The sequence below is a fragment of the Passer domesticus genome, chromosome Z, assembly GCF_036417665.1.
Source record: "Passer domesticus isolate bPasDom1 chromosome Z, bPasDom1.hap1, whole genome shotgun sequence".
NCBI lineage: Eukaryota > Metazoa > Chordata > Aves > Passeriformes > Passeridae > Passer > Passer domesticus.
The window spans coordinates 43,530,111-43,544,226 of NC_087512.1; the positions used below are offsets into that span (position 1 = coordinate 43,530,111).

General features: G+C 39.4%; 1 protein-coding gene across 5 annotated transcripts in view; it reads right to left on the reverse strand.

Moving 5' to 3' along the window:
- The window catches only part of CDC42SE2 (CDC42 small effector 2), an 83,389-nt gene that overhangs the window by 33,761 nt on the left and 35,512 nt on the right, over positions 1–14,116 (reverse strand). For all 5 annotated transcript variants that reach the window (XM_064405754.1, XM_064405752.1, XM_064405753.1 and 2 more), the window contains exon 4: positions 5–314. In XM_064405754.1, the coding sequence (XP_064261824.1) occupies positions 5–58 (54 nt within the window). In that variant the 5' untranslated portion in view covers positions 59–314. The remainder of the gene's footprint in view (positions 1–4; positions 315–14,116) is intronic.

The window sequence follows — 14,116 nt, forward strand, 5'->3', positions numbered from 1 at the left end:
TTACAGGCTGAGGCTGTTCTGCAATACAGCAGTTGAAACACAACCAAAACTCACTCATTGTTTACAGTCTGAAGTGGGAACACGGACGAAAAGCAGGACTCAACCTTTGTAAGTCTGCCTGTTCTTTGAACAGGTTTCTTTTTAATGGCTCCAATGTGAAAATCTTTTCTGATGAGCTCTTCTCCAAAGACAAGTCAGTCCCAGGACAAAGAACTTGAAGGCAAAAAGTTATTTTAGAGTCTTCTTCCAGAAGGTTGATCCCAGCACCAGAGAAATATTACGAATGCTTCTTTGGTCCCTAGCGTTACGAGAACCTGAAAACAGAAGTACATGAATCAAGAAGAGAGAATACAAAGAAGCTTAAGCTCCAAACCAGCCACCCACACCATTGATTTTTTGGTAATACCCTGAATCACAGATTGAAAGACATTAGCAAACAAGTCAGGTGCATTTTTTCTACAATGACTACCAAAAATGGCATATAACATAAAATCTATATGAGACTTAAATTCCAGCTTTGGTTAGATGAAGCGACACCAAGAATTGGTGTCCAATCTTTTGGCAGTCACCTTGGTTTGTCTGTAACTTTCAAATGTCATTTCAGAAAGTGATAATTGCCCACACACACCTTTATCTTCTTAAGAGAATTTCGCCTGTTAACACATCATACTTCTAGATGCATACATACTTTCCATCATACACTCACAGTGTGAGATTTAAAATGTACTTAACCTCAACCCTGTCACACAATTGTCAATTAAAGGTATACTCTCCGAAATATCGAGGAAACAAATACTATTTCTGTATATAGAATATTTGCAAAATGGCTGGACCTGGTCAACACATTGTATTTTCTTTCCTTCCACCCTCTTCTACCCTGTATCTCATTTACAGTTGACTTCAAAATAGGATATTAGTTGTAGACCTTGAAATTGTTTCCTTAAACCTCTAAAATTCCTCAAGTGAAACAAATGAGGCTCCGGATTCCAATCATTCCTTTGCTCAAATAATGTTTGTTGGTAAACCGGCATTCTGGTTTCTTTCAGTAGGAGCGCAATAAAAATTCCTGTGAGACTTCACTTATCTTGCCACATATCATAAACTTTACTTGCAGAGAAAGTGAGATAATGAATACTCAGAAGTTTCTACAGGCATACTCCTTAATAACTCCTTATACACCTGCATCTTCACTCACACAGATGTTTTCATAACCGTGCAATTTCTATTTCTATGCAATTCCTCGCACTATGAAGTGGTTTGGAGGCTCCACGCATATATCAGTACACATGTTCTGTGGTAGAGCAGCTCCACTTTGCTACCACCGTCATTAGCTCTCTATGGGCCAAGCACATGAGCAAAGCTGTCCCTCATCTGTTACATACATGCCAAGTCATTGCACTGTGTGGCCATGACAAGCCATGTACTTTCCACAACTACTGTCTACAACACGCACAAAAAGAATACAGCAGAACCTTTTCCATACTATCTCCAAAGCTTTTGGGAAGCTCTCACACTTCTTAGTTTTTAAGACACTATCTGAAGATCTTTGAGAAAAACATGCATGCTGCAGTAACAATATGTAAATAGCAAAACCCCATCTAAAGTACTCTCGCCTCCTAGCTTCGAAAGATCAACTGATACTGTCAAAATTAGGTTTATCTGCCTGTTTCTTACATTCCTTGCTTAAAGATCAGAACAGGAAGGGGGTGGGGGATATGCTTTGCTAGGTTATCCTGTTGCTAACACCATAAAAAACAAAGCAACTTTATTAAACAGGATACCTTGAGGGCAAGAAGGAAACATAAACAAGCAAACAATCCCCGCTCTGACAAAAATACTTCTATACAGCCTTTTGCTTGTCAGGCACTTAAAAAGAAGGTCTTAGAACAGTGCTAATATGACATATTTTCACTACTTAAAAGATGTTTTTCCTGCTTTAAAGATCACTGTCTAAATCCCATGAATGAATCAAGAAATTGCAATAAAACTCAGGTTTCAACAACCAGTAGTGTGAAACCCAAGAATGAAAATAGAAGTCTCTATGGAAGTTCTCACTCCATACTTAGGTGGTTTCACGCCCATTTTCTCAATTATTCTGGCAACTGAAAATTTCAAGAGTAACAAAGAAAACCTTGACAGAAAAACACTCAGCTGTTCTCCACAGGCTCACAATTTGCATGCTACACAATTATTTTCTAAATTTGATTCAGTATGTTACAAAATCAGAAGTAAAACACAGTTAACTCCGTTTAAGGATGTAACATTTGACAATTCTGGTCCCATGTGTGTTACAGCTTATGCCTCTTTAAGAACTGGTTGATTTACTTGTAAGACAGGCGTGAAATTTTTCTGAAACACAGCAATGCCTCGCCAGTGCTAGCGGTTCAGATTATGAGGAACTGAGAAATCAAACACTCAAAGTTAGCATTTTGAAGTTTGATATATTGTACGCTGCTAGAGCAAGGAATGGGTATTGCACAGTGAGGTTTTCTTGCTCTGCAAGTACCCCCAATATTCTGATCTGTGACTCCTAAAATGATTATATTTGTTGCTTCCTTACAATCTCTTCCTGACTAAGTCCAGAACTGACATATCAAATTCATATTCTCATGGAGGATTAACTTTGATCTGTCTGTTACACCCAAGTACAGAAAACATACTCTGAAGGGCAGGGCGATTCCTTTTGTTGATCTGTCTCTGTTTGTCCACTGACAGCTGCCACACTCCCCCAGCTCACTGCAGCCTCGAGCATTGTGCTGAGCTGAAGCGCTGGGAGCAAACCTGAAGGGCTTGTGTGGGCACCTGTGAGCCTGGAAAGCTCTTCCTGGTTACAGAACACCCAAGGGCGCACAAGTCTTGCTCTACACAGCCACTCTCTGCATGCAGGACTTGTGACCTCCAGGACAGTCAAACTGACTCCCTGCCTTAGATCTAAAGCTTTCTATTGAGAAATCCAAGCTAAAAATTGTAAAGAATGATCTCTGATCATGTGTTTATTCCTAAAAAGGCATTTAAACTCTATAGCCTGTAAAGTGCTACATTTCGCTTTATTTTGGTAGTTCTGCAATCACTAACACTTCTTCAATCTGTTGACTTTTTATTAAAACGCAGTTTACATATCATTATGTCTGGGAAAAACTGACATTAACTGCACCTCTTAAAAGGCAAACAAATGCTCAGCAGTATTTTTTAGAGCTCTGGAATTTCATACATCTTCCCAGTCTGCTAAACAAATTATTTTTACAGGAATCAAGTTAACACAAATATCAGGTATAAATCTGTTGCACCATCATGGAAAGAAAAAGCAATCACACTGAAAGCAAAAAGGTGTATTGGTCCCATGATAAGCAAAGAAGAAAAATCTCCTGTTCTTTTCCAAATTTTGGGGAGGGGAGGGGAGGGGAGGGGAGGGGAGGGGAGGGGAGGGGAGGGGAGGGGAGCGGAGCGGAGCGGAGCGGAGCGGAGAGGAGAGGAGAGGAGAGGAGAGGAGAGGAGAGGAGAGGAGAGGAGAGGAGAGGAGAGGAGAGGAGAGGAGAGGAGAGGAGAGGAGAGGAGAGGAGAGGAGATAGGAGATCATAGCGGCCTACAGCTTCTAGTCAGGTAATTATGTAATATTAGCACACTAGCAATCTCATGGGAAATTGCTTCTGCAAAGCTTGAACTGCATTCCAAGCCTAGCTGCAATTAATGAGGCCTCAAAATATAAGCAGTATTTCCTTTTTCATTGGATTAAGATTTCATTGGATTAAGATGAATCATAGAACGGTCTGGGTTGAAATGGACTTTAGAGATAATCTTGTTCCAGCCTCCCTTCCATGGGAACACCTTCCACCAGCCCAGGCTTCTCAGGGCACCATGCAACCTGGCCTTGAACACTGTCAGGCATGGGGCATTCACAACTTCTCTAGGCAACCTGTGCCAGTGTCTCACCACCCCCACATGGCATCGCTTGCAGTATTGCTGGATTTGTCAGAGCAGACTTGCCAGATGAAGGGCACAACAGAGGCTGAAGAACACACTTCACAGTAACAGCTCTGCCACCCTTTGGTTTTGCTCTTTGCTCAGTTTATAGTGCTCAGAGTGGCAGAACAGGATAGAGCGCACATTGAAAAACAAGGCAATTACTCTGTCTGAACCAGAAACTTATGAGAGCGATGAGTGGTGAAACACTGATTTGCTGTTCCCATGTAAACTTTCTAAACTCTGAATACAGCTTATTTTAGAGTGGATGATTCACATGAAAACAAAAACGCACAGGATTATAATGCTGAACCACTCTGTTGCATCTTAAGGCTTTTATACCTTAGTTATGACATCAATTTAATAACTTTTGTAGAAATTCTAAGTATAAATAAATCAATATTTTTAAAATAATACATTATTTAAAGTGAAACACCAATAAGGTAACTTTCTTCACTCTAAGGTTTATTCCACAGTGGCCGGTCTAATGTGAAAACCAAAACTCTTATTGCTTATTGTTAAATATCAGTCACAAAGGCTGCAAGTGCATTGCATTAATGATTAGTGGGCAAAACACATCTTATTACAGTATCACCCATTTTTCTTACTAAAGCAGTATTAGCTTTTCAGTGAGAAACACACAGAGCAGGAAAGGATGAAAGGTAAACTAAGACACCAATTTTCCCTCTGAGCTTTTCACATTTATTGATATGGAATAGGTTAGACAGCATTTACCTTAATTGATGCAAACAGGAATATGCACTATGTGCATGTATGGAGAGTCAGTTAGAATAAAACTACTTATTAAATACAGAGCTTGAGAACAGTCTGGTCTTTTTAAAAAGGCATCCTTTTAAGGGTGAGTTTTCTATATCCCTTGGCTGTGTACTCTTCACTGTGGCTTTACACAGGAAATGTGGTAACAACGCTCTTTGACAATCACTTGAGACAAATAAAACCACAGGAAGAGAAAAAAAAATTACAGGTGTTAGCATCTGAATTTAACTAGGCTTGCTCCAAAGCTCAGACTACTATTTAAGAAGAATGGGGAAAAAAAAGAGGGGGGGAAAAAAAAGGCAAATCATGAACAAAAATCATGCCATGCCATGGTATGTCACGACACAACATGATGTACCATAATATGCACATGTAGGCACAAAGTGATGACCAAGTCCAGTACTAGCATTTTAGTCTCAAGTACTTCATAAGAAAAAAACCTTCCAGTTGCTCTTACTATAGGAGATTCATCCCATGAAATACATGGGCTTTTTTATTTTTTTTTTTTTATGCCTTAAAGACTTTGAAAAACTACAATTTCTTTCAATCCTGCAAGCTGTAAGTAGAAAATTATCATTTCTGAATGATAAATTTCTATTATAGCCACACTATTTCCTCTTGATGATGACTAAATTAAGTCAAGTGGCAAACCAGAAATGAGGGATGGAGAGGACTAAGGCGTGTCCAAACCAAGAGAGTCTGTGCTCATGCACACTTACAGCTGTAGCAACCAGAGGACACTCCCGAGTTCTCAAAGGAAGTGAGAGATGTTTTCATTTGCCAGCCTAATTTTTAGAAACAAACCATCTACAAGAAGCAAAAGGTTTTAAACAAAGACAACCTACAGAGAAAGCTGCTTCCATTAATGAATTCTGTATCAAAAACTTTATCTCATCAGGGCACTCAACCTATAGAAGCACTCCTCCTCCATTCCCCACTACAAGAACAGACACTTCTGGGCACTTTGACACTGATTTTAATGTAGCAATTATGTTCTGCACTTTCAAATCCTGAGAAACTTGAGCTGCAAACAACTCTTGCCACACAAAAAACAACATTCACCATCAACATAGCCTGAATAAGGATGAAATCCTTTTTTCATTTCTTCATAATCTTCCCATATCAATTCAGCCTTAGTGCCTCCCAAGTCCCTTAGGGTTTAGTTTCAATACATTTAACAATCTTCTTAGAAGTCTGAGTTAGACTTTCTTGCATGCACATGTCCTGACTCTGTAAAAAGGTTATTTTATTCATGTCTTTGTGATAGAGTTTTTCACATCATTACTAAAGTGGTAAGGCTATAGGGCTTTATTTTGGGATTATTGGTCACTTGGACTAAGTTCTTATTTTTTGCCCTTATTAATACCAAAATGATTTTCATTAAGTGTATTTCCTTAAGCAACTTAGAAATAGTTTGTACTTCAAACCAAGCTCAACACAAACTAATAGCCATAAACAATTACTAGCATAAGAGCTTCTGAGTTTAAGGTTTGCAGGACTGTTGAAAACATGGCAATAGTATGAAGGCACGATTTACAGCTTACTTAAAGGAGAGAGATAGGGCGATTTTTTTTTTCAATTGTAGTTGTTGCTAATAGTACAGAATCTAGCTTCAGGAACAACCACATCTTTCAGTGAACACTTCCAGTTTTTGTGCTTTCAGTTTGTAGGAAGCCATCACAAGCTCCCCTGCAATAAATGTATCCACCTGGGATACATTTATTGCAGGGGAGGGCAGCAAATGATACAGGAAGGAAACCACAGCACGTTTCTAAGGAGAAATCCTAGGTTTTCCTTATCAGGTTACTGATAGCATGAGAGGGAGCTGTAAAGAAGGGGACAGCAGGAAAGCACACAATTCTGTCAAGGAAAGTACAGCTCATCAAGTGTGACAGTAAACACATTTGCAAGTGCCAGCTGTGACCTTAAAGCAGAAAGGCTTCTTTAAACTTTTTTTTTTTTTTTTAATATTCCCATCTGCAACTGCCTGAGTTTAATTCTGTAGCCGTTCACTTACATTTATTTATTTCATGTGACGGATCCAACCCTTGAAAGGTCCTTACTATTTTGGGCACAGAACCAACAAATGAGACATACCACCTAGTCATATTGAAATTCTTCACGTCCAGTTCTTTTCAAAGCTTGCTCCTGTCTTTAATTAATAACTATATTTGATATATATGGGTTCAATGCATCTTTCTGAAACAGTCAATTCATAGCTCACACTATTCCCCACCATTACATGCCCACAGCAACCTACTTCTCTTGAAACCACAGCACTAATAGTTCTGCACTATGAAAATTTAGAAAGACTAATAAAAAATGAGTAATGAGAATTTTTAAACTAAGTAACAGGAAGACAAACCACAGACTTAATAAATATGTTCTGTCCTACCTAAGATATAGTCTAGGCATATTTTGCCCTACCTCCAAAAAGAGCCAGCTAAGAACAAGTGAGAATTCACCCCTATGGTTTAGAAAATCTGATTTCATACTGACTTCCTATTTGTGTGAAAAAAAATGCTGTTAGACAAAGTTTTAATTGGTCAATAACATTTTCTTGTTAAGTGGCAAGTCCTATAGAAGGAAAAACAATGCTTTTCTCAGCTAGCCCTCCTCGTTACTTCTAACAGGTAATACCAGTCAGGGAGGAAAAAAATGAACAGGTCAAAGTAATGGTTCAAGGAAAACCATCAACAATGTACCATTTCTGTAAAGAATGAAAAGAAAGAAACCCCCAAACAAACTAACATTCCTGAGGAATGCCCAGTTATTATTATTACTGCCCTGTTCTACAGTAATGATGGGGAATCCTCACCATTGGCATCCAGGGAGACCATCACTCTAAAAACAGTGCAGCCATTACAGAGAATGGAACAGGCTATGCTCACAACATACTACATGGCAGATACTGAAGGGATACTTCAGGATACTGAAGGGATACTCACCTGTTCTTACTACAACAGTAGATAAAAAGCATTACTCACAGCGTTTAAAATGTTCTTTTTTTCCACAGGAAACTAACACATCAAAGCAATATCCAAGGGAAGTTTGGGTCAGAGGAAAGGAGTAAGTGCGAACAAGGGAAGAAAGGCCATTAAAAGTGCAAGAGTTCACAAAGGCAGACTCTTAACAGTACAGTAAGTGTTCCATATAAAAACATATATCGCTATGGCACACAACTATTTCAGATTTTAAACCAGCCACTGTAAAACAGTGGTGCAACACAAGTCTGACGTGGTACCTAAAGACCTTTTAATGCACTTCATTAAATTATTGCTGCTACTTCTGTTGTCCCAAATGCCTGGTGTGCAGTGCCAATTTATACACTGAGACAAGGTATTCCTATTTTTTTATTCTAGTTTTATGCAAAGCATGAGCTAGGTGACAACCCACAAAAGGCTGGCTCCCCAGTCACCAAAACTTTACACCATTTATCCATTTCAGCAAAGAAAGAAATTGCAGTTCATTGGCTACAAGTTACACAGGTATCTTTAGTTAGTATTACACCTTTTACTGGTTAAATGTTCTCATGCTAAGTAGTTCACATGCTCAGGCTTTCTCCTGAGTTGGTAAGTTTCTTTAGTTCGTGTGAGTCAGTGGTCCTCGTCTCCCTCTGCCAGAATTACTCTTTACCCAGTTGGAGCTGGTCCCAGCACAGTTGCTGGGTTTGCTTTATTAGTTTCTTCCTTATCATAGGAGTCATGCCAAAAGTCCTTGTGGCACATAAATTCTGCTTTGTTTTTGTCCACTATCAGCAGTACATCCTTCTCCCCAAGCTTTGTCAACCTCCCCCTGGGTCTGAGATCACAGAAGAATGTCGAAGCCTAAATCTTAACAAGGCAATTTGACATAAAAGTAATTTATCTAATACCTGGACATCACCTCCCAATTGAGCGCAAAACAATTATGAGACCAAGTGCAGTAAGCAAAAGCAGTCTCACATTTTGTGGGACTGGATAAGTCAATGTCACTGTTACTCCATTAAACTACCCAGGATTCACATGGGGCTATGTGAAAAGTCAGATGAATTATCTTTGTTCAAGTCCTCCTTGGCATGCAACAATGCATGCTTCAAATGGCTAGAATGTATCATCAGGATGTCTCTGCTTTAACTTTCAGTTCCACAGCTCGCAAAAAACAAAACAGAAGTAGGTTTTTGTTCCAAGTGCAACAGGACTGGGTATTTTTAATCTGCTGTCATTAAAGGCCTTAAGAGTCATTAATATTTGTTCTCTAGCCATTTTATAATTTCTCTATTATTAGCTCATTTAGATGACTTGAACTCTGTGAATGCATCCACATGTAGGCACACGGGAGATGGCTTAAAGAAACTTAGAAGTTAAGACAAATCACATTTTCAAAGATAATTTGGGTCACTCCAGAGCAGAAGTGCAATTTAGGACTTCTGGAGCGGGTACTCACAGAAGTTGTAGGCCTGTGAGCTCACGCAGTCATTTTTTCAAGCGTACTGATTCCCAAGAAGCAATACATTTTCTTGTTACTGCCCAGTACTCTCAGAACTCACTTACATGACCACTCTGCAGCTTAACACAGGTGACATCTCTTGGCTTCAACGTCAACCTCTGTTGCTGTTGGTTCATTTGAAGAGCACGCACACAAGAACCACACACACAAGTCTAATTTAGGCTTTGACTGGTCTGAAGTGGTATCAGTTTTTCCTGACTAGACACTTGAAAATAGTATATGGAACACTCAGTTTATTTTACATGCAGTCCATCTTCAGACAGAAAATGGTGCAGAAATATCACCCAAGTTCGGCAGAAAAAGCAGGATGTAACTGGGGCATATGGCAGAGCCAGAAAGCAAAGAAATTTTAGAACTTGTGAGAGGTGGCAAGTGCTAACTGGGCCTGTTTAAATTTCACTCTAAAGACAAGCATGAGGAGCAGCATCAGTAGACTCACAAAGCAAAAAAAGAACGCTCTAGTCAGAAACCTGCATTCATGTAAAAATCCTTACCATAGCATTATGTGTGGTTTCAGACCAGACCATGTGGAGAAGAAGAAAATTGGTAAAATATTTGGCTTTTTCCTATTCTCCATCAATAGCCAGAGATTAGCTAGCACATTATTGTGTAACACACAGCACAAAGTGATGCCTAGACAGGAGGGTAAGGTTTCATCTTTTTCTAGCAGTGTAGAGCAGTAAATGCTATTTTCTCCTGCCTCCAGACATTTCTTAAAGTCATTTAAGGTAAAGGAAAATCCAGACATACCTATAGCAACAAAGAAATCTGGTCCAAGTAGTATAATTTAAGTATGCCATAACGCAGGTGAGAGTGTCCTAATTCTATAACACTTAAAGAAGTGCAAAGAAAACAATGAACTGAAATACAGCACACAAAGAAGCTCCTACGCTTCCACAGGACAGAAAACCCCTTTCAGCCACTTCTACACACAAGAAACCTGCTAAATACTGTGACTGCATGTGCATGTCCATACAAATCCACACACACAACCTACAATTAGTAACTGCAGCATCATAAAGTATTTCACCCCTATGGCTAAGGCTCTCATGCTATATCCAGCAAGTATGAAAACCACCAACCAGAAAGCTAACAAGCTGTTTCCTCCACAAACTTCAGATAGCCAGCTGGTACTAAGGAGAACACCTACAAACTAAAAAAAAGTTTCTAGGGATACCTGGTAAAAAAACCCCAACATTTATTAGAGTTGTAGTCAGTACGAAATAACATTTTTCAAGTCAACAGCACTTTTTTTTTTTCTTTTTTTTTTTCTGGAAGCACCACTCATTTTTAGAAAGAGAATGAAATTCAGAAAAGGGAGAAAAATCAGAAACTCTTCAGATTTTTTTATACACTCAGTGCTCTCACTAAGGCATTACACATACACAGAGTTATACGTCCTTAATAGCAATAACACCAGTACCCATACAGGGTTGTTTATCACAGAAGAAATACTGTAATTTCCAAAATATCTTCTTTTGTAACTTCAAATTACAAATTTTGTAATCTTCAAATTTCAGCTTGATTCAGATAAAGCACATTAATAAAATGCACATTAATTAAGAGGAATTACTGCTCTTTGCTTCCCCCTTTCCCAAACTGAAATTCACTGCAAATGAATTGAATATTATTGAATTGAATTCAAGTATTTACTCTTTAAAGTACTTGACCACAGAGAGCTCTTGCAGCTTACCAGTGTAAGATAAAAATGTTTACCTCCACAGAGTATGAAAAAAATGCAACTACAAACAAAATCTTGAAAATCCTCACTAACTTTCATTTTGTGATAGATAGATGCTTACTCATTTTTTGGTTGCAGATCTTGTTGTTTGGCAAGTCTGTGATGGATGAACCCATTCTGAGTGAAGAGTGCTTTGATCCAGACAGACATCATCAGGTCCAACTGAAGTCAGTCCTGCTGTGCAGAACGCTGCTAGGCCATATCTTCACAGGAACTAAGGAATCTGGGCCATGTCCTACCACGAGCTAACAGAGCCAGCCTGAGCTGACTGTGATGGGGTCATTCCCTCAGCTTTATCTTCTCCAAGCTGAACAAACCAAGTCACCTTAACCACTCTTCAGAAGTCTTGCCCTTGAGACCTACCACCATCTTGGTCACCCTTCCCTCTCTAATAGCTTTAGACATGAAGGTATTTAAATTGTGTAACCCAGAACTGGCCCCAGCACTCAAGGCAAGGCAGCCCCAGTGCAAGCAGAGTGGAACAATCCCCTCTCTTGCCTGGCTGCTCAGGCTGTGCCTGATGCACCCCAGGACATGGCTAACCTCCTGGCTGCCAGGGCACTGCTCACTCATGTTCGTATCCAAACTGCCAGAAAAACCAAGCCCCAGATCTCTTTCCAACTCTCTTCCTGGATGGTTGCTTTTCAGACTCTTGCTCCCCAGTCTGTATATTCAAGCAGCATTACTTCGGATCAGATGCAGAATCTGCCATTTGCTCATTTCACATTCCATACGGCTGGTGATTGCCCAGCTCTATAGTCCATCCCGACCTCTCTGCAGGGCCTCTCTACCCTCAAAGGAATCCACAGCTCCTCTTAATTTAGTACGATTGGTAAAGTTACTTCATGTAGGACAACTTACTTAATATCTACATTCAGAGACCATTTCTTAAAACAATAAAGAGCACTGTCCCTAAGGTGTAGCCCCATGGAACCCCACTAGAGACAGGTCACAACAGTCTCATGTCACCCCATCCACTGTAGCCCTTTGTGCCTGACCCGTGAGCCAGCTGCTCAACTAAAAATTGGGTTAAATCACTGCTTAGTTTCCATTCAATTACTGATTGATTGATTACCATTTAATTTCCATTCAATCACTGATTAATAGCAACTTGATCACCATGTAATCACTAATAAAAGCCTTTTAGTTAACATTATAACCACAACTTCTCTTAGTTCTCTGCCACTTAGCATTTTATACATTGGACAACATGAACAGCTTTACCAAATTAAGTTCAATAATAAGTTATTAAAATTTAGAAAAGCATAATAGGAAACCAGGTAGTGATGTCTAGCTTTAAGCCCAAAAGACACTATGACATCTTTCCTACATATGCAGAAAAATAACTAAGTACATACAGTCAACTTAAAAGAAAAACACATGGTGCACAAATTTTCAACACTTCAATGCAATTTCATTGAAGATACCAGAATTACTGACCTAGTTAAGAAACAAAGCGCTATACAAAAAAAGGGAATTTCAAAATGTTCCAGAAACATTTTAACAAAGTACATATCCTCAGCAGAACAGTTGCTGCTGTTCTGCAATCTGAACCCAAAGGAAACTAGACAGTCTCCTCAGAAATGTGCTGCCTATCTTGCCAAGGAACACTGACTTGTGTTCCCTGTGTACCCACAAAAAGGTCGTTACTGTTAAAAATGTCAATTTGGGAAATGTCCTGTGGGTAATATATCAGTGGCAGAGCAGAACTCACCTGCAGTTCTACAGCCAGTGAAAAACCACTGCAAACCTCAAACAGTTTGACTTTCACAGGAAACACCTACACAACACAGTGGTGTATGACTTACCTACATTGACAGGTATCCAGGGAAAGGAAACCTAAAATAAACCTGTCAAGGCTACAAGCCATTTTTCCTGCAAGATTTAAATAAGCTTGTTCATACCAGTAAGTCTAAAACAGATTTATTTCAGCTTCCGAAAACGAAAGCTGCTGACAAAGCCATAAACAGCTTGCAGTACTTGTTCACTAAATATGGAAGAAATCTGATGTCCCTCAATTCTTAGCTTCTTACTATAAGGAAGTAAATAGGTAATGTAAAAAGCATACTTTGACACCAAATAACCACAGGACAAAACTATTTGAACTCCACAGGGAACCCCTAGTTATAGTAACAACTCCAAATTGTACTGTCATATAGCAGACAAAAAATACAAGCAACACCCTCTTAAAAAACAGGCATATTCACAGATAGGATATAATTTGATAGATGTAAATCCAGTCTGTCAACAATAAATTGCAGATTAACCCATGTCACAAACTCTCCTGTCTTATCCAAGAGCCTACTAACCAATGTGTTTAAACATGCTTCGTAGCTTAAAAGACTGCTCTTTTACATTCTGAGTTTTGGGGATATTTCTCATAAAAACAAAAAAATTTAAAAAACCCTCAATTTTTGAAACTGTCAAAACCACATTCCTATGCAGTAAGTTATATCAACTGAAGAACCCTCTGTTCTCTGTGATGCAAAGTATTTTCTATAAGCCACATTAATAAGCATTAGAGGACTGAGACATTATACCTGGACACTTCTTGTTTTGTTCCTCAGAACACAACTAGAGAAACTTTCCAGGTTACATCTGGATTCAGCACATGGTCTCTTGCCTGCCCTAAAAATAACAACTTTCTTGGCTGTGTCTATTTCACCATTAGCCTGGAAGTTTTCTGTGAAACAGAAGCATTTGGTTTGCTTAAGATGTGGGCTGTGTGACAGCAGGGGACAATAACCAGATCAGCAGGTACACTGGCAAGATCTGGAGCAGGTTCTTGGCCAAGGGTGCAGCCACTGGGCATCCAGCAGGCTCCAGATTCACCCCAGGAGGCAAGCCCTGGGTCAGGGACCTCACACAGCCTTCCAAGCCCCATATACAGCCCCGTGGATGTTATCTACCTCTGCAAGCACCCTCAGTGAGGGTAGCTGATGTTTTTAAAAGCTGAAGGAGAAAACAGATGGATATGTAGATTACTAAGGTTTTATTTTTCTCCCCACAAACAAAATCCGATTCACCTGAATTACATTTATGTATTCACTGACTGCAGAAGTACTTCAGCCAGCTGGCTCTGAAGCAGTCATGCATCTGCCGTTAATTCTCTTCCTTAAAAATGAATTTTGTTTGCTCTTAAGCATATTT